General features: G+C 34.3%; 1 protein-coding gene and 1 pseudogene across 1 annotated transcript; one reads left to right on the top strand and one right to left on the bottom strand.

The window, feature by feature from the left end:
- Positions 1–3,521: 3,521 nt before the first annotated feature.
- LOC107913131 (LEC14B protein-like) lies at positions 3,522–17,061 on the top strand (annotated as a pseudogene).
- Positions 17,062–19,881: 2,820 nt separating this feature from the next.
- LOC107913124 (LRR receptor-like serine/threonine-protein kinase ER1) lies at positions 19,882–21,820 on the bottom strand. Its single transcript, XM_016841592.2, has one exon. The coding sequence runs from the start codon at positions 21,342–21,344 to the stop codon at positions 20,139–20,141; it is 1,206 nt and encodes a 401-aa protein (XP_016697081.1). The 5' UTR covers positions 21,345–21,820; the 3' UTR covers positions 19,882–20,138.
- Between the last annotated feature and the right edge of the window lie 4,098 nt (positions 21,821–25,918).

The raw sequence follows: 25,918 nt of genomic DNA, 5'->3' as shown, positions 1-25,918 counted from the left end.
ATTTAAGGGCAATTTTGGAAAAATGTCAAAAATGACCAAATTGCATGAAATGAATTGTTTTATTATTTGAATTACTAAACTGAATGAAATATTAATTTAGATCAAGATTGGGTGGAAATTCGAGAAAAAAAAGAAAATTTTCAAAATGTCCCTGAATTTTGGTATTTCTGCAATTTAGCCTGGTAAGTTCGTATGAACTATATTTTGTATAATTTTAATTAAATTGAATGCTATTTGGTAATGAATATTATATATATGTGTGTTTGGAATTGAATTATTATTGGATGTTTTGAAATGATTATCGGAAGCTCGATTGGGTTGGAAGCTTGTTGGAGATATATCACATTATCTATTGGTTCTATCGGAAATTTTGGATGATTTGATTCTGGTTATTGTATAAGTTAAATTGGTTAATGATTAGCTCATAAATGTTTTGATTTTGATTGGTTATAAATATGAATGTTTGATGAAATGAAATGTCGGAAAATTCATTTGTAAACTCCGGTAATGTTCTATAACCCTATTCTGGGGAAGGATACGGGTTAGGGGTGTTAGATACATAGCTATTAATAATAATACTACATGCATTTGAAACAAAGGCCTAACATACATCATAAAATACAAATGTTTTAATATTTAAAAGTTTTAGTATCAATGTGCATGAATAATAATAATACAATGACATGTATAATACTACGAACTTAACAACGACAATGCCCATAATATTAATAGATCTAAATTTTGGAAGCATTTGACATTATTAAATAAATAGATAGCGAGAATAAAGGCACAAATAATACACGTCAACCAATAAACATAAAGCAAATGAATAATAAATAAATAAAAGACATATAAGCTTAATTGGAAATTTAAAACAAATAATTAAACGAATATCAAATAAAATAAATAAATAAAATAAAATTAGTAACCGTTTTTAAAAAAAATTGAACTTAAATTGATTAAGGACCGAATTGGAGTTTAAATAAAATCAGTGGGTTAGATTTGAAATATAAAAAATGAGTCGATTGGAACACGCGTAAAGATACGTGGGCTAATCGGGAAATTAATCCCTGACCCTTACACGCACCGTTTTAAACGGGACTAAAATGCAACGTTAACAAAATTACACGGGAAAATGTAAAACTAAAAAGGAAGCCATTAAGAACTGAATCAAAAGCGGAGGGACTAACCGAAAAAATAACCCTTTTCATTCGGCACAAGACGACGCCGTTTACAAAACTGGTGCATGTGTCATGGGCCGCAGTTCAAAGTCCGTGGCCATCGCACCAAATGCATCCAATGGAGGTCTATTGCTTAGATGGGGATCATTTGGCCTATGAGAACTGGCCCGATTCAAAGAGCTATTCGACAAGCCTGTTAGATTGAAGCCTAGTTGGCCCGATAATGAAGAGATGTCAACTTAGGCTAATATGGTAACTAATCTTAGAAGATAGAGGGAATCATATCTTGTAAAGATTATATTAGATTTGATAAGGCTTATCTTGTAAATCCCTAAAATTAAGGGATATGGTTAAATCTCATCCGTCGATGTAAATGTATCTTGACCGTCGGTTTTGGGGGAGCTCAACTATAAATAGAGAGCCTCCCCCTCAGTTGTACTCACTCCATTCATTGTTTCATTATTCTTTATGAATAAGAGAAATAGATGGCATTTACTCAAACACTTTGCGAGCGTTCTTTCTGTTGTTCTTCTTTTGGCATAAATTGCTTCCGCTCTTCAATTTGGTGCCTTGGAGGAGTTCTAAAAGAATCCTCACTTGAGTTAAGGCTGACTTGGGTGAGTTTGGACGAACGGATCGCCTAAGGCCGCACGGATTGTGAGACGAAATGTCTAGCCCCGTGACACATGCGCATGGTTCTAGGACCAAATTAAAGCAGAGGCGAAGTTTGCGGCCCAAATCAGAAAATAACAAAAGACCGCATTGAGGTAAACCGTAAAGGGCAAGGGATCTATTGCGCAAATACCCCCTGAGGGAGAACGCGCGGATCCTCCTTCTGATGGGTCGGGTCGCGGGTCATATACCAAAACAGCGACGTTTTGGGCACTGATTCTAAGGCTCAAAACGGCGCCATATTACGTTTAATATAAATACAAAAAAAGAAAGAAAAAAAACAGTTTGCTTCATTTTTCATAAGAGAAAATGCAGAGAGCTCAGCTTCTCTCTCTCTCGCAGGCTTCAAGTCTGGCCAATAGGGCCACCGTCTGCGCTGCCGAGGCTCTGCCGTCATCGGTGATCGGTGCAACGCAAAGGTCGCCCTTTTGGTCCATTTTTGAAGCGCTTGAAGGCCTAAACTCCTAGGCTTCAAGGTCGAAAGGAGAAAAACCATGTGCCCCCTTTTCACGTCCCGGTTTCGATGATCGAAATGGCCGGCGAAGGGATTTCCGGTGACCCCAGGTATTCTCCTTCCTCTCTTTTTTTCTTCTCTTATTAATAGGTTTTTTAAAAAAAAAGATTTGTAAAAAAGATAAAAAAATGAATAAATGAATCGAAAGAAAAAGATGAAAAACAACAACCTTTTTGTTCTCTTTTTTATTTCTAATCTCTGTAAAAAAACCGAAGAAGGAGTACAATCGTCCGATTCGGCCTTTTATAGCCGATTTAAAAAAGAAATTAAATTTCTTCTTTTTTTGTTTTGTTGTTTGGACTGTTGTTTGTTGTTGTTTGCTCCTGCGAGTAGGCCGGCGTGCGCTGGAGGCGTGGCAGAGGCGTGCGGTGCTGGAGGCGCGGCATAGGCCTAGGGGTAGGAGCGGCGGCTAGCTTGAGGCTTGGGTTTTTTTGCTGAAATTTTTTTTAAGTTAGTGGGCTTTGGGCTACTAGAGTTAGGTTTAGGCTTGGTTTAGTTTGTTTTTGGATTTGTAATGGATTTGATTTATTTTGTGTTTGGATTTGATTTGTTTTGGGTTTGTTTCTATTTGCCTGGGCCCGGGCAAAAATTGGGCTCTACAAAGATGAATTATAATAACAAAAAACTTAAAACGGTATGAAATAAAAATTACAAATGTATTTAAAAAAGAAGAATTGAACTTGGGTCTAAATGATGAAAGCATTATTATTTAACCATTTAACTAAAAAAGTTAATATGTTAAAAATATTTATTAAAAAAAAAACTTAAAACAGCATAAAATAAAAAATATAAATGTAAATAGGAGAGAAATTGAAATTAGGACCTCTAACGCGCTTTCACACTTTTTTTTTAAATAGTCTATTTCCTTAATTAAAGATAAAATCCGCGTTTAAAAAATAAAATGGGCGAAATAAATACGTTACAAAAGGCCATTACAAATGAACACGTGTGAAGATGTAAAGCGATTAGGTGTGCACATTGCGGCCGCTCAAATCATCAACAACCCTAACTCGTGGCTCAGAATATATGTAATTTTCCCCCAAGAAAAAAACAAATAAAATATAAACATTACCAGCTAACTGTTAATCTCGGTCTGACTAAATCTCAGCAAAATCCAACGCTCAAACACTCCGTAACACAATCATTAGGTAAAGCTAAGCCTTCACACTTCACTCTTATCCACTTTGTCTTAAGTTTTCTTTTAATTTTTATTTATTTTTTCATAATCATTCCTTTTACCATGCAGCTGCCTTCTTAGTTGTTACTTATATGTTCAAGAAATTTTGGGTTTTCCTTTGTTTGACGGTCGAATCATTGGATGCTCTTTTTGTTTTGTATGTATTCTGTTCTTACCTGACAATTTGAATTGGTACTCGTAATTGTGACAAATTCTGAGTCAGTATAGATGAAAGTTTGCCTTTTGTTTTGTATTTAGAATTGGGTTTTTTATTTTATTTTTATTTTTTATAAAGGAATTGGGTTTGGTTTAATTCCTAGCTTATGCTTATCACTCAAGTCAAGGTGATAGAGGACACAAAGATGTTATATTTAGTTATGATCCTAAGTCCTAACAAGAGTCAATTAACACTTGTCTTAGTTTTGGGCTTTTTCTACTCTTTTTATTGGTATGCATGTGATTTAAACCGGGTCATTGAACATGATTTGTCAATTACAAATCTCTTTTTGTTTTTCTATATGGTTTTCCTTTTTCTTTTCAGGTTTGAAATATTAAGAACTGAAAAAAATGTCCTTTGATATGAAGGTTTACTAGATATGTATATATATATATGTATGTGTGTGTATGCACATGCAAAAGTTTCTGTAGTGCTTTTATATTGAAAATGTTTGTTACAGCCTGTGGGTTGCCATTGTTGAAATGGGGTATGCCATGAGTAGGCTGGAGATAGAATCTGAGTTGTTTGAAGGCGGTAATGTCACCAATGAAGCTGGTTGCAGTAACAGGTTCGACAAACCATTCTGTAAAGTAGACCACGAGATTGCCCAGCTTACAAACCTTAAATCAGTGCCTAATGAACGACTGCATCAACTCATGCCAGGAAAGAAAAAATTACCTGTTTCCCCAGTGAAAATGTTGGCAGGTCGAGAAGGTAATTATTCAAGAAGAGGAGGATTCTCATTAGCAGATCGTTGTCACATGATTAGCCGATATTTTCCGGTATGTGGACCAGATGACCAGCCGAGCCTATGTTTCTCAATTTTCAGCTGATGGTTCTCTATTCGTTGCTGGGTTTCAGGTAGTGTTGCTTGTCTTATATTTGATCATTGATTGGATTGACATTGAATTCATTGGACTGTAGCTAGTAATTGGCTCGATTTGATTTGGTTGTGAATTTTGGTTTCAGGGAAGCGATATTAGAATATACAATGTGGATAGAGGCTGGAAAGTTCAGAAGAACATTCTTGCCAAAAGTTTGCTTTGGACTGTTACTGACACATCCCTTTCCCCTGATCAGCGCCATCTTGTGAGTTCTTACTGGATATGGTTAATTAATATTTGCATATATGAGATGATTCAGCGATATCCAATCATGTTTTTAATTTAAACAAACTTTGTGATGTGATTGGAATTTACTGCTGGAATGAACCCCCTCCCCCTGAGATGATTCAGTGATTTCCAATCATGTTTTTTATTTAAACAAACTTTGTGATGTGAATGGAATTTACTACCTGAATGAACCCCCTCCCCCTGTGTCTAGTTTTAACATTTGTTCAGTGTTTTCCTTCATGTCAACGCGAATTTTTTTTATAACAACTATATTTGACATGGCGAGACTGTCATTGCAAAATATGGAAGGGATATTTTTTTATAAGATAACACATTTCAAGCATTAAAAGGATTAAAATCATCCTCCTTCGTGCAGTAAAGGGATTTAAAATCATCCCACTTCGTGTCGCACTATGCTTAAATTTTTGAGGATTCTGATATCACTTTAGGTTTTGTTACAAAGATTCATGGTATCATACAGGCTGTCGTGGTCTCACTTTCTGCATGACATGACAAAATAATTCCTGATAAACGCTATTCTCTGGTTTCCTGATCCTTTCTTTTGCATTCTATAAGTGAACAATTATATGACCTTATGCAGAAGAATGAATCTACTGCAAGCACAGCGCTTATAATCCACAAATAAATCACTTTTCTGCTTCTCTGTATGTGCCCCTGTTCTTGCCTGCATTGTCTTCTCATCTGTTGCTTTAATGTTCAAGTTCTCATATAATGGTTTTATGCACTGATAACTAGGTTGTTAGTGTGTGGCAACCAGACTACTGCTTTTTCATTTGCTCACCTAAGTCAACCTACGAAGTACATATAATGGGGGAGATTAAAAATTAAAGGAATAAAGATGGAAAAAGACTTAAATGAAAAGCGAGAAATTTTAGTTGAGTAAATCACTAGAATCTGGGCTTAAAGGACATGAACTTAGACTAATTTCTTCAAACTACAAATAAAGGAATGTTTTTGTACATGTGGATTTTTATTTTCTATCTCGCCATTGTTTATTTTATTACACATTAATATTGTTGGCACTGAATGAGTCAAATGTTTGTTTCTCAATGGCCTCAAATTTCATGTTTGTTGCGGATATCTTAATCAAATATCTATTCCTTGTTTCAGGTTTATACCAGTATGTCACCCATAGTCCATATTGTTAATGTCAGGTCTGCCACCAGGGAATCCCTTGCAAATATAACGGTAAATGCTCTTCTTTTTAGTCTTTAAAATTGAGTAATTAACTATTAGATGCATGTATATCTTAAAAGGGAGATTGACTAACTTTGTCGTTTGAGGTTGAACAACATGAGATATTATGATTTGAAGATGTTTTTGTATATTCCTTGAAACATTTTTTTCCAATAATGCTTTTGGTCACGTTTTTGGAGTCCTATGTTTTTTCAGGAGGTCCATGAAGGATTGGACTTCTCTGCTGCTGATGGAGGGTATTCTTTTGGAATATTCTCTGTGAAATTTTCAACCGATGGACGAGAACTTGTTGCTGGAAGCAGTGATGATTCGATATATATTTATGATCTTGAAGCAAACAAGCTTTCCCTTCTAATTGCGGCACACCTGGTAGGTTCACTTTCTGTGTTTTCTTGATTTGATAAGCATTTTTAATGAGTATTTTATTGCATGAATCTTGTTGAATTTTATCTATACCAGTGTTATAAGGACTGGTTTATGACTGAAACCATATCTTAAATTACGGGAGAGTAATGCATATACCAGTTTAATCAATCAACCGCTTTTATGTCATTATGTCTTACTGTTTTTAAAGATTACTCTTGCTGTTATGCATATAATGGAAGTCCTTGTCATCAACTAATTTAAATGTGTTTAGATAGAATAAATGACTCAAAGTTGAAACATTTGGCTTCCTTGAGAATCAAATAGTGATATGCAAGTATTTTGCTCTTCTATCAATTGCCTGTGCCCCAATTAGGCTGCATATTAGTCATACAGCTGCTTGTCTTACCTCCTTCCTTTATTATATATTTGGAAAGTTCTTTTCTCATCTATATTAGAATTGAAGTGCATGAATGTTTCATGATTAGGAGAATAAAGGGACTTTATCTTAGGAGCAAATGTATGTTTTAAAGATCCATCAAGTATGACATGCTTTTTTTGGGATTGTAATTTAATTTGTGTAACCTTTGATAAGAAATTGAAGCAGAGGAAGTGGAAAAATGATCGAATTCAAGTTGTTCGACTCGAGAAACAAAGATTTGATGTACCTGAAAGGAATAAACCAAATAAATTTAGAAAAAAAACCAAATAAAATAACAAAAATAAGAAAATTAAAAATAAAGAGGAAATATTCAAAATAATAACTACATAGAGAAAAGATAGATTAAAGCAAAGTGGAAGATGGAACGATAAACTAATGGATATGATGGATAGAAGGATAAACGTCCAATTGAACCCTTTGAGATATAAATCTGTTATGCGCCTTGGCGTAGGATCTAGTCATGGGTCTAGACAAGAAAGAATTTTTGCTCCGACCTATGGTCACTCAAAGAGGTAGATTCGTCATTGACTAAACCCCCTCTGAAGATAACGTTTCTTTTTGATAGAATAATTGCTTACCTCTTTATTTCATATTGGCAGTCTTTTAGACTGTTAATAACAAAGGAAAGAGTCCTAATTGACATAAAATAGAATTCTTAATTTAGAGTTTATAAAGGAAATAAAAACCTAATATAATAGAGAAATTAAGTAAAACTAAAACTCTTAATAAAACTTGATATAATAAATAAATAAAACTAAAACTCTTATTACAATAAAAGCATCCATATCATTACTTCCCTTCTCGGAGTAGGGCTTGTCCTCAAGCTCAAATTTAGAATAAGCTTTAGAACTTATCTAAAATCATCTGTCTCATCTTCATCTTGCTTGCCTTCAACATCTGGTACTTCTATCCAAAATAGCCTTTTACATTTGTGTCCCATGGAATAAGACTCGTCACAAGTATAACACAGCCCCTTAGCCCTTTTGATACGGGATTGCGCGCGGACCAAGATCGAGTTGCCAAGTCACGAGAAACTCCTACGAAAACCCTAAACAATTAGATCTGAAACGAAACAGAAAATTAAAAGATTAGATTTTTGAATTTTCAGATCTGAAATAAAATCCCCAAATCAGCAAAGAATCAAATTGAGAATAGAAATAAGTGTTAGGGTTCTTGAAACCCTCAAGGAGATTGTGATTCTGCCCAATTGAACAGCAAGATAGTTTTCCCCAAATTTCGACAATCTAATTTCACCCAAAAAGAGTATGGAAAAACCCTAGAAATTGGGGATTTTTGGGCTGATTCCTTAAGATAGAAAAAGGCTGAAAACACAATAAGAACAGAAAATAGATTAGATAATGATTCAGCACAAGTAGAAATAAAGAAAGAATTGACAGTAAGAAATTAAAAGATAAGTCCTAAGAAGCCTTGAAATCTCGAAAGATCTCACAACTCCCTTCAAACGGCTCTAATCTCCCCTCCAAAGAATATCAATGGCAAGAAGAAGGTTGAAGATGGCTCCCACAATCAAAAAGATTGTTAAAACAACTTCTAAAGAAAACTCAAGAGAAAATCCTTGAATAACTCAAAGAGAATTTTCACTCAAATCAAATCTGAAATTTTCAATGTAATTGTAATGTAATGTAGGGTGGCTGGCCAAGCCATATAAATAGGCCTTTCAAATGTTTTCCTAATTTAATTAGAACACTAAAACTAAAACTAAAAAAAAACTCCTAATTATTTTAATATGGAAATTCGGCCAAGGGTCTTTTATTTGGGACTCTTGGACTGAATATAAAAATTTAAACTAAATAAAATAAATAAATAAATAAATAATAATAAAACTTTACAACTTGGGCCACTTTGACAATTTGGCCTGATTTTCAACTAAGTATGGGTGGATTTCTTGATTGGGCTTGGAATCTTCTTATTGGGCCTCGCCTTCAAGAATTTGGGCTTTTGTGACTCGTATCATTCCCCCCTTCCTCAAAAAGATTCGTCCTCGAATCTGAAAAATCAAATGAACTCGACTTTCCTCTATCGAACGGGAGTAATGGCAATTGAGTCCACTGAAAAGAATAGCCATGAAATAGTAAATAGCAACACAAACAAGCTTGTAGTCCAATTATAAGCATAATAGAACAGGTATAACGCAAGTGAATGGACAGATTCAGATTACCATGCAAACAATCTAATTTACTCACCACTGCCTCGTCAAATATTTGAAACAAAGATGGACATGTTTTAAGGCATTCAGTCGTCTAACATTGTTCCCACAAACCATGAATAAATTGCGAGTAATAAATCAAATGGTAAACATAATCGTCACAAGTAGGTATTTGAAAAGATTCACATGGTTCACAGAGTTGCATAATCATACTATGCATTAATCGACGGTCTATAGATTCACTCACACATGCATTATCAAAAACAAGAATCTTTTTATCAACCATCAAAACAGATAGATCATCAATAAATAAAATAGGACAGTCAAGCACGTTTCGATCTAAGTGTTCATCAACACGATCTTTATCACTATTCGAGGAGTACAAAAGTGTTTCAAAGGTTTCAAGCATCTTACCTCGATAAGCAGAAGAATAAGGGTCGATTTTACCTTTTTCATTTAAAACAAACCTTCGCTCATCGGGGGCATAGTGTAGTCGAATCTCCGTTGTTGAGTTAACCTTTGTCAAATGGAACTCAAACTTCATGTACAACCACATAAACTGTTTAAGGCACGAATATAAATTGAAAACAAATTTGGAAATTTTCGTTACCTTATTCTCCAAAACAGATTTGGACGAATTCGAGGATTTTACACAAGGTAAATCAAGAGAATAACAAATCACGCTTCTTTTCGTAATGACTTTATCAACCACAATCGAAGAGTAACAATTAATCGGATCAAAATGAGGGGATCTTTTAAGAACTAAGTCACCAAAAATTTTATTAATAATTTTCAAATCTGCACTGGACTCGGTTTCTAAAATTTCCTTACCTCGCTTACCTTCGGGATCATGTAGTGTGATTTCATCTTTGCCTAAGTTGATCGTATGAAAGCGTCTTTCATTTGAGAGGTATTGAAGTTGAAAGTTATCTTTCGATCTTTCGGGAACCTGAAAAGTAGCAACACAAGAAAAATTCATATCTTGGTTAGTGGAAACATTCCTCACTAGCCTTTCCTCGTCTTTTTCTTTTGTTTCTTTTTCTAACTCATTTTCTCTTCTTTCTTCAACTTCTTTTTCAATTTTTTTTTCTGTTTCACATTCCTTTTCACTCTCAATCTCTTTTTGCTCTTTTTCATTCTCTTTTTCTTTTTCCTCACTTGTTTTAACAGAATTTTTCAGTTTGATTTGGTCCTCATGGACTTGTTCCGGAGTGAGCGGCACTAAGGTGAGTTTCTTTCCTTGATGCTTGAAAGAATACCTATTGGTACGACCATCGTGAGTGACTTTTCGATCCAGTTGCCATGGTTCTCCTAGCAACAAATGGCAGGCTTGAATAGGCATTACGTCGCACACAACTTCGTCTTGATACTTACCGATAGAAAAGGCGATGCGCACTTGTTGAGTGACCCTAAATTGGCCTTCGTTGCTAAGCCCTTGTAGTTGATAAGGTTGTGGATGCTTGGTAGTGGTTAAGCAAAGCTTTTCCACCATCGTCGTGCTGGCTATGTTTGAGCAACTTTCACCATCAATAATAACTCTACAAAGCTTACCTTGTACATGGCAGCGAGTATGAAAGAGATGTTCTCGTTGCTGCTCGCTCTTTGGTTTTGCCAAAGATGATTGTCCACGATCATGAAAATCATTATCCATTCTAGGGACATGTTGAGGGCTGCACCTATGGGGCTGGTTATCCCTATCTTCCTTAATTGGATCTCGATATTGATGTTTTTGATTCACTCGTACCTCATTCAAAGTAGTTTTCAATGCTTGAAGTGTAGCATTTATTTGTGTGATTGCAGCAGTATGTCCGTCTAACTGTTGTTGGACTTTCATAAGTGCATCATTATTATCACCTTTAGACATCTTCAAAACTGTAAAAAATAAACACTCAACACTCAAAAATAAAAGTTAGCAAACCTCACCATTAATCACTCAAAAAGAAAAATCAAATTCTCAATGAGGTCGAATTCAATCTTGTGAGTTCTTTATCAGAGTTTATATCAACCAATTAGAGAGTGTGAACCAAACTACCAAAGAATCCTAATTTGCACTAGGATGCCAAAAACTGACGAGACACCAAGTGATTCGTGTTGCACCGAGGAAGGATTGTGCACACGTTTAAATCCTACTAACACAAGAAACAAGAAGGTGTTAGATATTGTAAAAGGAGAATAAAAAGCAAACAAATGAAAACCTACAGCTAAGAATCAATAAAAATTGCTGAAAACAGAAAACCCGAAAAACTGCGGAGTAACTTGACAACTTCGTTCGAGGTGTTCCCGATCTCGAAAAATCACGAAATTAAATCTGGAGTGTCCTTATATATTGAATTTTCGATCTGGAAATTTTGGGCACCAAATTCCCGCTGAATATTTTTTTAATTTTTTATTGGATTTCATCTTTTTTCAATTTTTTGACTTTTTCGACTTATTTTTTTTCTGGAAATATTTTTGTATATTCAATAACAGTGCCAAAAATATGTATGTAAAATTTCAGATCAATCAGAAAACGTTTACCCACTCAAATGAATTTTTTTCGAAAATTTTTCTGGGTAAAACTGCTGTTTGTAATTTAAAAAATAGAGATCAGTTTAGGAATCAACCAAGAACACCCAAAACGCCCAAAATCTGATACCAAATGATACGGGGTTGCGCGCGGACCAAGATCGAGTTGCCAAGTCACGAGAAACTCCTACGAAAACCCTAAACAATTAGATCTGAAACGAAACAGAAAATTAAAAGATTAGATTTTTGAATTTTCAGATCTGAAATAAAATCCCCAAATCAGCAAAGAATCAAATTGAGAATAGAAATAAGTGTTAGGGTTCTTGAAACCCTCAAGGAGATTGTGATTCTGCCCAATTGAACAGCAAGATAGTTTTCCCCAAATTTCGACAATCTAATTTCACCCAAAAAGAGTATGGAAAAACCCTAGAAATTGGGGATTTTTGGGCTGATTCCTTAAGATAGAAAAAGGCTGAAAACACAATAAGAACAGAAAATAGATTAGATAATGATTCAGCACAAGTAGAAATAAAGAAAAAATTGACAGTAAGAAATTAAAAGATAAGTCCTAAGAAGCCTTGAAATCTCGAAAGATCTCACAACTCCCTTCAAACGGCTCTAATCTCCCCTCCAAAGAATATCAATGGCAAGAAGAAGGTTGAAGATGGCTCCCACAATCAAAAAGATTGTTAAAACAACTTCTAAAGAAAACTCAAGAGAAAATCCTTGAATAACTCAAAGAGAATTTTCACTCAAATCAAATCTGAAATTTTCAATGTAATTGTAATGTAATGTAGGGTGGCTGGCCAAGCCATATAAATAGGCCTTTCAAATGTTTTCCTAATTTAATTAGAACACTAAAACTAAAACTAAAAAAAACTCCTAATTATTTTAATATGGAAATTCGGCCAAGGGTCTTTTATTTGGGACTCTTGGACTGAATATAAAAATTTAAACTAAATAAAATAAATAAATAAATAAATAATAATAAAACTTTACAACTTGGGCCACTTTGACAATTTGGCCTGATTTTCAACTAAGTATGGGTGGATTTCTTGATTGGGCTTGGAATCTTCTTATTGGGCCTCGCCTTCAAGAATTTGGGCTTTTGTGACTCGTATCACCTTTTTTCCACTACTTCTGTCCGTTTCAATCTCTTAATAAATGGTGCAGAAGAACCTATTTTGTCGTTGTTCCCTGTTGGTTCCGTTGTTTGTCCCCCTCCCTTTGCAATGCTCCTAGTTGATGGATTGATTGAATTGCTGCCAATGTTTTGGGAAGTTGGCCAGTTCAGGATGGCTCAAGACAACAGTCTGGAAGAAACATTTTATTTATGTTCTAGTGTTATAGGCATATTTATTGCAACTTCAAGGTTTTCCAGTTGTTGCATCTCAATATCAATTCTAAGTTTCTTTACCGACCCGGCAGTAAAGAGGTTTACTTTTTGTTGAGGTTTAAGATCAACAATCTTGGCCAATAGTGATTGAAATTGGCGTTGATATTCCTCTACAGTCCCAGTTTGTCTCAGGTTAGCAAGTTCCCCCAAGGGATAATTACTATAAGTGGCCCAAACCTTACATGACAACACTCTTTGAAGCGCCCTCAATCAAGATTGGCCCCCTCTTCTTCCATTTGATCAAACAACAATTGTGCCTCTCCTAAGAGATGGAATGAAGCTAAGCCTATTTTGTCTTCTTTTTTAGTCCGTTGATTGCCAAAAAAAATTTCTCATCTTTTTAGCCGATCTAAAGAATCTTCAACACCATAGTAAGTGGGAAATTCCATCTTAGAGTATCGTGACAGCATGCACCCACCTTGTTGCGAGTCTGAATTCCTTTTTCTGCATTCGCTGTTGTCTTGTTCCTCACTATTTTTCTCTGAATACCCTTTCGTTGTCTTTTGGACCAAGAGAGATAACACCGCCATCTGCTCCTCTAATGCTTGTTGCCTTGTAGCCATTTGTGCCATGAAAGCCTCTAGTTAGGCTGCCAAAGTCTCTTCGTCACCCATGACAGAAGGCTCCAATACCAAGTTGTTGTGCACCTTGGCGTAGGATCTAGTCACAGGTCTAGACGAGAAAACATTCTTGCTCTGACCTATGGTTTCTCAAAGAGGTAGATTCATCCTTGACTAAATCCCCTACGAAGATAACGTTTCTTTTTTATAGAATAATTGCTTACCTCTTTATTTCATATTGGCAGCCTTTTATAGACTGTTAACAAAGGAAAAAGTCCTAATTGACATAAAATAGAATTCTAACTTAGAGTTTATAAAGGAAATAAAAACCTAATATAAAAGAGAAAATAAGTAAAACTAAAACTCTTAATAAAACTTGATATAATAAATAAATAACACTAAAACTCTTATTGCAATAAAAGCGTCCATATCAAAATCCCAACAAACTCAATTAATGGCTCTAATCAATCCTCTAAGAAATAATCCTTGACAAATTGAAGTGTGAAGAATGAATTCTCACGACCCCTTAAAGACAATCGAGAAGAAAATTACTTCTAAAAATCACAAAAAAAAAAAGTTGAAAACTTTATTAAAAAAACAATTCTCTCCTTAATGTACAATAAAAAAGCCTTTCTATAGGCTAGCTAAGTAGATCCAAATAAAACTCTAAATTATACTGAAACTTTAATTAATCTAAATAAGAAGTAATTTTAAACTAATCTTTCTTATTTGACTAAGAAACAAAAACTCTTAAACAACTTAAAATATTTAAACAATATCCAAAATTCATAATAAATAATAAAATAATAAAACCTAATAAACACAATATTGGGCTCATATATAATAAAAATTGAGCCTAAAAATCAAACCTAATATGATTTAAACTCGAATTAAAAGCCCAAAACTCGTAATTTCTGTCATAATCCCGTCCAGAAATTCTGCTTGTGCAGTCTTCATTAAAATGGTCATAACTTGAGCTCTTGAAATTGAGTTATTCAAAGTGCGTTTTGAAGCTAAGAGATATATCTTCAAATGCTATGCAGACATCTAAGCCCATAAATACCTAGATGCCATCCAAAAATTCGTCAGAAGTTGACTAATCTTTTCAGTTTGAAAATTGGCAGCTTGGTTGAATTGACTTTAATAAATTTCACCCATTCCGTGCATGTATCATTTCTTGTTTTCTCGAAAAGATTCATCCTCATGTAATGCTTTTGATCAAATATTGGTTTCATGTAATGTGGTGACCATTTCCCTATTTGATTCTGTAATTTCTGGGGTTCTATAATTGATCTGCGTTTCTTCTTTCAGGCTGATGTTAATACTGTAACCTTTGCTGATGAAAGTGGTAATCTGATATATTCAGGAAGTGATGATAATCTCTGCAAGGTAAGCTAAGGTCTCTTATGCATAGGCATTCTATTATTATCCTTTTTTTCATGAAATAATTTTATTATGTTATTTATTGTAATTTTCACCAGATGAATAATACCTTTTCCGAGGCCACTATCTTTTATACGGAAGGGTTCTGTTAATCCTTGACTGACATTATGCATAGTTGTTTAGTTTTAGTTCATAATTTTGTGTGGTGACACTGAATAGTTTGAAAATGCTATGCTGAGTTGCAAAGAATTTGTTGCTTGCTTTCTATATTTTAGTAAGTTCCCATTCACCAACACTTTCAAAGGCAAAACCATTAGAAAGTATCTTTGAATATACCTCAACATGTTACCGAAAATGTTTGCCACAAAAAGATGTTACTGAAAGCATGAGAAGTGTAAATCTGCTTTACTTTCCCTTTTGATGAAGCAATTGGCAGTAATGTTTGTTTAGGTGTGGGGTAGGCGTTGCTTTGTTGCAAAAGATAAGCCAGCAGGTGTCTTGATGGGACACCTGGAAGGTGTGACATTTATTGACAGTTGAGGAGATGGTCGCTATTTTATATCAAATGGTAAAGATCAGACTATCAAGCTTTGGGATACCAGAAAGATGTCCTCCAATACCTCTTGGTATGATTATTTTATGGCATCTCATGTTAGCCCTGGGAGTTGCAACCTCTTACGTTATTCAAAATGAAACTGCAGCATGGCTAGATTTCTCTGCATATCTATGTCATGTTCGTGCTGAGTCATGGAACTTTAAATTTGAATTTCAACATCAGTTTAACTATGATCAGTTTGGTTTTTCAGTTTAATTTACCAGATTGATTTTGGTTAAAGCAATTTCCAGTCAAATACAATGGATTGAGTTTATGGAAGTCGGTACTTACATTATCCCATATTGAATAGAATAAAGCAGATTAAGTTAAAGACTTCTTTAGGGTTTAGGAATTATGACTGGGATTACAGATGGATGGACTACCCGCCACAGGCTAGAAATTTGAAGCACCCATCTGACCAATCCATTGCTACTTATAAAGTTCACTTGGTCTTGCGAACTCTTATTCGCTGTTACTTTTCCCCAGGATACAGGTGAGTGCTACTATAGTTTCCTGCCCTTTAGATAAAATTTTAGATTGATCATTTGAATGAAAAAACAACTTTTTTTCTTGATATTGTTAAATACTTTGTCAAATCAACTTACAGTAAGTGGTGTTTAATTCTCCTTTTTGTTTAGTGAGCTATTTTGTGTTTCTCATTCTCACTATAGGGTCTGGTTTGAAGTATTTATATCGTTATCTCAATTTCTTGTACCTTATATCGCAGCACGGGTCAGAAGTACATTTACACTGGATCTCATGACTCTCGGGTTTTGTATCTATGATGTGGTAAGTAATCAAATTCCTTGATGCTTTTCCTATAGGTTGCATTTAGCACCACTATTGCATACACCATTACATTGTGTAGATGCTAGTATATGAATTATGATGATACTTACTGTTGGATTCAAAATTGTTGAGTTTTGTGCTTAATAGCTGTAGTTACGAGGTGCATTATCTTGAATTATAACAAGAAGGTGTAATTATGCATTCTATGAGATGCCATGCAGTAATTGATAATGCCAGGCCGGCAAATTAAGGTAAATTAAAAGACTGTGGCTTAATGTTCCAAGCCATTGCATGAACACCAAAACAGTATGGCCTCTGTGCTATGCAACCAAATTACCAAATTTTCTTTATCGAGGATAACATGGTCAGTTGGTACAGGTAACCGGAGCCCAAGTTGCAGTACTCAAGCACCATACATCACCGGTAAGAGACTGTAGTTGGCACCCATACTACCCGATGCTGGTCAGCTCTTCTTGAGATGGAGATGTGGTTAAGTGGGAATTCCCTGGTAGTGGAGAAGCACCAACCCCTGTGAGCAAGAAAAGAATCCGAAGGAGATATTACTATTGAAGGGTGAAGGCCAACCGTAACATCTGTAAGTTGTAAATCATATATACTATTCTATCTATGTTTAAATATATATCAGCTCCAATAATGATGAATTGTTTTAACAAAATAAACATACTTCCATGCACATATATTTTTCGTTGTACATAAATAAACAATGTAACCCTCAACGTTTAGTCAAGAGCTTCATCCTTGATCCTGTATGAAGATCGCATACATACATATATATATAGTGATTCTGAATGCGGGGAGCTTGTTCTGGGACGCAGAACATGCTCCATTACATAGTTTCAATCAGAATTGACTTGGTGTGACAATGATGATAAATTCGTGGGTTTATGGGATTGTTTGAAAAGATGGAACTTTCGTGGTAACTGAAGCCAATGAGGCCAAGAGAGAGAGGGAAAAGAAAGGTATAAGGTGGAACCATATTGTCTGTGTATCCGTTGAATGCTAGCTGTTAGTATTTGTTGTGTCATGGTGTAAGGGACCTTTGCTTGCCTGCCTGTCTGCCACTCAATTTTCTGGAGGTATATCTTTGACGTGCATGTGTCTCAGAGTCAGCCTTGGCCTGAGCTGAGAGAGCAGACATTTGATGCTCCTTCCTTGTGAAAGAAACTGTAGTGGCCACTGGGCAACTAATGTCAATGGATTCCAGCCTCTGGGCCCCATTAAGTTGGGATTATTCTCACCTGTTTTAACGTCTAGTGTAACACCCCATGTATTAGTACTAAAATAGAAGTTTCAAGGATTTAGGGTGAGCTTCACAAAGGCTGACAGATAACGTACTAAAAATGGAAAAATCAGTGGGAATTGAATTTATACCACAATTTTATTTCTCCTTCTTGTTACTACTCTGGATTCACCATGGTTTTTGGGACGTCCAAAATATGGAATAAAACATATATTAATTAGTAGCATTTTAAGAGTGAAACGGTTTATACCAATTGGTACGGTGGGTACCACGCGTATGTAGGAAACCTATCCATGGACGCTCTATCCCACCAACCAAATCATCTATAATTCTTCAAAAGAATAAAAATTTGTTGTTAAACTATGCTCACAATCGTTTCTTTGAGATAAAAGAATTTATCAGACAATAGTCTAATTAATATAAACTTGATTTTATTCCATATGTCTTCATTAAATATTGTAAAAAAGTTTTTCATTTCTTTATTCTCTTGCATATTAGACAGGCACATGTTGGTTCCTTGGAAGTAATGTCTCATCATTCCTTATTTGGTACAATCCCTATCATATATATACTAACAACAGTTCATCATCATTCATCAACATTTAGTGGATATATAATAATCTAAATTCCTTGGGCTAAAAACTAAATTTTCAATTAATATGTATTGCCGATAATCTAAAAGACCGAGTTCTATGTTAGCATTTTAAAATTTAAAGTTTTAAGTCCCTTTTCATAAATTGTAATATAGGCTGCATACACATACACATACACATACATGACCCATTTGTGTCTATCTCGCTGAATAGAGGACGCAATACATTATTAAAAATTACCCAATACCCGTTAAAATAGTTTGTCTTAGCTATCTTAATTTAGCCCTTTTCTTAATTTAGTTTGAAAGCAACAATGTGGCAATGGGTACTCATTTTCTTTGTGTTTACAAGGCAACATTGTCCATCATTTTCAGCAGTATTCCTTTTATATTCTCATGAGTTCTCTCGTGTGCTTTAAAAAATCATTAGGGGACCTTAAAATGATGAGGGAAACATGTTAGAAATGATAAAAGGGGTCCCTACTTAGGCAGATTGATGATAATAACATAATCAAAGAGTTTGATAATTACACCATGAAACATCATTTGTGGGGGAATAAAGAACATGAGGGCCACCACTTTGATTAGGTCGACACAAGAAGCGAATTCAAGGTCTAGATCTTACTAGGGGAAAAAAGAGAGCAATAGAATTAGCATACGGTGATCATTTTTTCATTTTTATTTTGGGTAAATAAAATATTAGTATACTGAATTTAAAGATAAGAGGTTAATATTTCTTAAAATAAAGGTCCAGGTTCGAATTTAGTGATTAGAAAAATAATGTTATGAAGAGCTTTGTTTTTCTATTTAAGGTCCAACTCAACTCGACCTTAATCTGTCACTTAAAAATTGATGAGTTTTACCAATAATATTCACATAAAAATCCTAAAAGCTTTTGTAAAATATGTCATACACACTAAACCTTAATATTGTATTTAGTATCTATTGATCCCTACTTGATAAGATGTGAGCCATGAATTTGTTATGTTGTTTATGCATGGAAAACTTTTGGGTTTGGTAGAAAGTGATATTCATTAAAAAGGGAAAAGGGTTATAAATGCATATCTATATCTCATTATAAAAGTTGTCCCCCAATTCATTGGTGAGGATACAATGATTTGTTTTTTAGGTTAATATAGTCATTGTAACTGATTTGCTGAGTGATGGAAAAGGAAAGGAAAATGGAAACCAACAAACATTTATGTGTTTCTATTTGTGTTATTTTCCCTTTCTTTAAAACTTACATGATATCGAATCTAATTTCTCATAACTATAATACAATACTCTTATAATAGTTATTGACAAAATTTTATATAATTTTATGTGCTAATTATTTGTTTTATTTATATTTTGATGGATTCTATACTTACCGGTTTCCCATTCATTACCCTTTTTACATAGTTTAATATAGTAACGCAATTTAGACGATATTTATGTGTGTAATATATATATTTATCTTTTAAAAAATTTATATTTAACATTTATCTTCGAAAAGGATGCATTATAAAATTTTCATTTACATATATATATATATATATTACCTCACAAATCATTAACAAGTAATTCTCACCAAATGAACTCACAACCTGAGCATGCATAAGATAAACGCCCTTAATCGTCGGGCTAAATTTTTTTAACCTCGGATGTTTTACCTCAAAATTCATTTGAATCACAAAAGTAATCTTGCCTGTAATGTGCGAGTGTATTAATCAGGATGTGATATTTAAAACTTCAATCTAACGAAATGAAACATAGTTTTATTTACAATCATCCCAAGAATTCATAATTGAGAGCATTAATTTAATATTATGTCTCATTACATTTAAGAACATATTAAGGCAGGCAATGACAATTACACTTTTTAAAGTATCAAAAGGCCACAACACAAATTATACGAACCACAATAATAAATAAATGAATCCAAAAATTCCAGTTTTTCTATCTCTTGTATAATCTTTTCTTCTGCCCCTCACAACTTCGTCAAAGTTACCAATCTACCCTTTCCATTCGTTGCACTGGGCAGTAGGCCTAGTCTTCTCATTGCCGGCCTTCAATGGGCACGGCGTCTGTACGGGCGGCACCATGCAATTATACTGTAGACACAGCGAACTGCTTACAGGGATCTCGGCCGTCGGTTTAATCTCGATCCCTGTCAAATAGTTATGCTGCAAATATAGTATTTGTATGCTGCCGGATAATAGCCGGTCCACGAAGCTGGCCGGGACCTGACCGTTGAAACGGTTGTTATTCAGGTAAAGATTCTGTACGGTTGACAACATTGGTGATATCTGACCCCACAGCCTGTTGTGACTTAGATCAATGGTCGAGATTGTCACTTGATCAGCTGGTTGGACTGAACCGGTAAACAAGTTTCTTTCCAACTGGAGGTTCGTAATGGGGAATGAGAACAGCTGGCTGGGGATGGGACCGGTGAACTGGTTCAAACTCAAGTCTAGGTAGTTTAACTGGTCGAGCCGGGATAGAAGCCTGTCAACCGCCCCAGTCAACTGGTTCCAGGCGAGAGAGAGGGACTGGAGCGAAGGAGGGAGGGAGTCCGGAGCGAGCGAGCCGGTGAGTGCATTGTGTTTGAGGTCCACCCGGGTTAGGACTTGGGAGAGAAACGGAGGGACCGAACCGGAGAGATGGTTGTGGCAGAGGATAACGTTGGTGAGCTCCGGCAAGGTTCCGATGGAGCGAGGGATTTCTCCGGTGAGCAGATTGTAGCTGAGATCAAGCGTCTTAAGACTTCTCAATTGGCCAAGAGTCGCCGGGATATCCCCGGAGATAAAATTCCGGCTGATCGCTAAAAACCGAAGGTCCTTTAACTGTGAGACTGACTGCGGCAACGAACCATAGATCCGACCCGGAACTATAGATAACTCTGCAAGAGCAGATAGTTTGCCAATGGCAGGGTCTATTCTTCCAGTTAAACCCGGAGAACCAGCACGCAGGTCACCCAGATTAAGAGCTATCACTTTATCGGAATCACAGTAAACTCCGGCGAAATTACAAGGATCGGAGGTAAAATCCCATGAAGCAAAAAAATTAGAGCCAGGCAAATCATGCAGAGACTTCCTAATGGACTGTAAAGCTAAAAAATCAAGTGGGTCCAAAATTGCAACAGCAAAGAACTTACATAGAAAGAGAGCAATCAAAAACAGAGCATAAGAACCCATTCTTCTCCTTCCTTGTTTACCCATTGATAGAAAAAAAACAAAACAAAAAACAAAAAGAAAGGGGTTTATATAAGAACAAAAAGAGAACGCTTTTGGGTTGGAGAAGGTGGATTTTCGTGAGAGAAGACTACCAGTTTCTCGTGGGACAAAACCGTGAAAGCTTTTAATGGCGAATCAATCAGCATATAAAGATTATATACACATTATATATAAAAAGCAAACAAAGATTTGGCTTGAAAAAGAAGCAAAAGACCAAAGAGAAAGAAAGAACAGAAGACTTAAAATTTTTTTGGTGGGATTCTTGCTTCTGAATCTTCCTTCCTTTATTGCTTGCTTTCTCTGTTTTCTCTTCTTGATGATGGGGCTGGTTTACTTTTTCATTATTTTGGCTTCAAAGAGAAGATGCAGAGCATTGACGGCTTACTTCTAACACTAATGAATGGAACTGGCAAACTAACAAAGGGCGTGAGTGTATCTATGTCTCTCTTTTTTTTTATTAATCATTATTATTTAATTAGTCTTTATTGTTATTATTTACTGTTCTGATTTTGTTTCTTTATTGTTGGTAGGTTCGGTAATAAACGGTTGTCCGAGCCTACGTGGAATACGGGGAGCTAGGTAAGGGAGACATGTCAGCAGATAAGGGCGGTTGTTCGAAGCAGACATCACGTGACCATACCGGTGACCATCCCCAGGTAAGGAGGGAAGATGCAATTAAGGACACCCATGAGCCACGAGCCTCGAAGCTGACTGGCTGAGGTCTCACTTTAGGATTTTACATTTTACTTTAATTGTTAACTAATATTTATTTCTATCAAAAAGAATATTTATTTATTTTTTCATTACGTGGATCTAGATTTGCCCACGAGTCGGGCCGGGTCAGGTCTTGACAAACATTTAGGCCTACTTAATAGATTTGGACTCAATTCGACTCGAAAGATGGCTCAAAATTTTGTTCAAATCAGACCCGAATAAAAATACTAAAATCCAGGTTTAGCCTCCCGTATTATTTTTTTATAATAATTTTTTAAAAAATATAATACATCAAAAACACTAAAAGTATTAAAATAAATATTTTTCAACAAATTTAAAATAAATTAAAAAATTTTTATACTTAAATAATACTAATATAAGTACAACTTAACAAGCAAATATCTCTAAAATAGTAGCAAATTGAATAATAAAATAAGAGTTATACAATATCCAAATAATGACAACAAATTAATAGCGACATAATAGTAAAATGACAGTAAAACAATGATAAAACAGCAAGAAAACAGTAGATTTTTTTTTTACAAATTCGGCCCAGGCCTGGATAGGCCCATGCCAAAAAGCCTTACTCGAGGCTTGATTCGTTTTCTAAATGGGCTTTATTTTTTCCCAAGTCCATTTTTTGAACTTACAATTTTACCCAAACCCTCCCACTTTTCAAGTCAAGCCGACATGTTTACTTTAATCAATATTCAACCAAAGATAAATCCTTTTCATTGAAAAAAAATTCCCTTTTTATCTTTTGAAATCATCATTTCTTTGATTAATTCTTTTCTCCTCACTTCAATTATGAGAAATTCTAATTAAATGCTTGTTGAAGGGATTAGTTCTTTCGAGAGAAATCTTTGAGTGGTTGTACATCCACGTACGGTTGAGGTGCCGCTTCGCGTGTACTGTACATGGCTCTCCATAGAGTGGAGGACAAAATCCTCTTTCGGAAAACAATATCTTCTATTGTTGAGGGACTGGATCGACATTCTTGAGAGCAGCACTTCAAAAACTTGTATGAGAGAAAACAATCCCCTCAACAAATCTTGATTTCTTTATTTATTGAATTTTAGATGAATCTTGTTAAACACTTAAGAAACCTAAATCCCAATAATCATTCACAATAGAATGGAAATATAATGAGTAGGCACAAAAATATTATTATATTTTCTTTCCAAAAAAGGAGGTGTGAACTTGTGATACTACCATTTTTATTGAATAAAAATAATAAACAAAATGCAAGTTCAGCTAATGAATATTGGCATTGAAGGAAGATGCAAAAATAGGATGTTAGATTGCAAAATTTTCAATAAATAAAATACCAAGTAGGTCAATTCTTTGACTGGTAGATTTAAATAATAAAAAATAACTGTTATTAGAGACAAAGATAGTTGAAAGGTTTGAACAAGGCAAATACAAACGTGGACAGCAAGATAAGTGAAAAAAATGCACCTCTTTAGTTTTGGTTAAATTATGGATTTAGTCCCTATACTTTAATTTGGTTAATTTAGATTCCTATACTTTTTGAATTGGTCAATTTTAGTCGTTGTACTTTTTGAATTTTAGTCTAACCGAAATAGTAGCAATTAAATTTGTTTGGTTAAAATCTTGTTATTAGTCTTATACAATGTGTAAAGTTGTAGATTTAGTCCATATTCTCCAATTGAAGCTGTTGGAGTTATATGACTTAAATTATTGTCAAATAAATTAAGAGATTGCTTGCAAGTCAAGTTAAACAAAAAAATATTTTTTAGAAGATTCAGTATTTATTAATATAATATATTTAATATTTATTAGCATAATTTATTTGATCTATGAATTTAGCCTATAAATAGACTCTCTTTTACAACCTTAGAAAAACACTAATCAAAGATTAGAACTCATAACACTTTTGGAGAATTTTGTGTTTATGTTTTGAGGATTCTTTGTTTTCGGGTTTCGGGGTTTAGTTTTTATCTCATCGTTTGTACTCTTCATTCTCTTTTCATTATAGTAAAATTATCTTTTCCCGTAAATTTTTATCTTCTTTGGAGGGATTTTTTCACGTTAAATTTGTGTGTTCAATTTCTCGATTTCTTCTACTATTTTTACTTGTTCATTGCTTAATCGGGTCGATCCCCAACATAAACATTTTTAGTCCTATACTTTTTAAAATTTGAAAATTTAATCTTTAGTGCAATTGACAATCGTTAAATCCATTAAATAGCTTTTTTGAGTAATATGTGAAAGTAGCAAACTAACATAACATTACACATACGATAATACATTTGCAATATTTGATTTTGAAAATAATAAAATTTAACTTAATGAATTTAATAGTTATTATTTGATCAGGACTAAAATTTTAAAATGCGAAAAGTTTAAGGATTAAACAAATTTAGCAACATTTTGTAATCATTGCATAACATTGAGAAGTAAAAAAGAAAGAAAAAAATTAACATTCTTGGTCCCCAAGGCACATGGCAAATGACACCGACATTTTCTTGGTCCCAAAGGAATAACACTCGAAATTGGGGGATGCAATAAATTCGAGATCCAAACATTATGAAAGTTCAATCTGTAATTTCCTAATAAAGTCCCTTGTCTCAACTGCAATTTGTACTTTTGTTTTCTGTCTGGTTTGGGGTTCTAACTGGATCTCCCATGGAATGGATCACAGCTGCAAAAACACAAACACTTTCTTGAAACAAGAAACCCCATTGTAAGATTCATAAACGTATATATAAACAAAGTATAAGGTGAATTTGGTTCCTAACATAATGTAAATGCCTCTTGGAACAGATATAACTTTGCTGACAATTTATCTGATTAATGCATTCAAAGTTTGATGTTTCAAACAAGAATTCAACAACTTGTAGTTGGAGGGTGAACTTTTTCACATATTAGAATTGGGGAAATTACACTAATAGTCACCCAATTATTAGCAAATTTCTTTTTTGGCATAGTCACTTAATTATTCGATTTTTTTATAAAATTGGCATAATAGCAACTTTAACCCTTGATATTTATACATGTGCCAATTTAATTTTGATTCTAAAAAATTTAACTCTCAACATATACATATGATGTAATTTGATTTTTTTTGGTCCACTTTAGCTTTTCTTTGTTATATTGAGGTTTAATTTTAAAAGAATAAGAAAACATAAAAATTGTTATCTTGAAATTTTGGATGTTTCTATTTTTGCTATATTTTTTTATCAAGCTTAGCTATTTTTTTTTTGATTTTTAGGTGAAAAGGTCACAAAGAAAAACAGAACGACAAAAAGACTAAATTACACAATGTATAAATGTTGAGGGTTGAATTTTTAGAATCAAGACTAGATAGACAAAATGTGTAAATGTTTAGGGTTAAAGATACTATTATGCCAGTTTTAAAAGCTAACGCATCATCTTAATGTTAGCTATTGAATGTGCACTTTAAAAAAAATCGAATAGTTAGGTGAGCATTTTGTAACTTTTCATAATTGAGTGACCAAAAAAGAAACTTATCAATTGAGTGATTGTCAATATAATTTACCCTTTAAATTTTGCCTTGGGATTGGGTATGCCCTATGCACCTTTTGTGTGTCTTAGAGTTTGTGTGACCCGGATCACGTCACTTGTTGAATAAATAAATACAGTGACAAAATAAGGAGATCTGTGAAGCCAAGAGGCCGAGGGTCGTATAGAACTATACTTCTACTATTGAACTTTGATTAAAACAAGGTTTTTCAACCCTTAAATAAATGTAATCGAAACTCCTCTTGTATCATTCGATTTTCAACATTAGTGAATTTTCTCCTCCTCTGTCCGTGGTTTTTTCCAGAAGAGTTTTCCACGTAAAATCTGTGTGTTTTTAA

Source organism: Gossypium hirsutum, chromosome D08 (genome assembly GCF_007990345.1).
Source record: "Gossypium hirsutum isolate 1008001.06 chromosome D08, Gossypium_hirsutum_v2.1, whole genome shotgun sequence".
Taxonomy (NCBI): domain Eukaryota; kingdom Viridiplantae; phylum Streptophyta; class Magnoliopsida; order Malvales; family Malvaceae; genus Gossypium; species Gossypium hirsutum.
The sequence above is the reverse complement of the archived record's forward strand: the minus strand, read 5'-3'. Positions and strand labels throughout refer to the sequence as shown.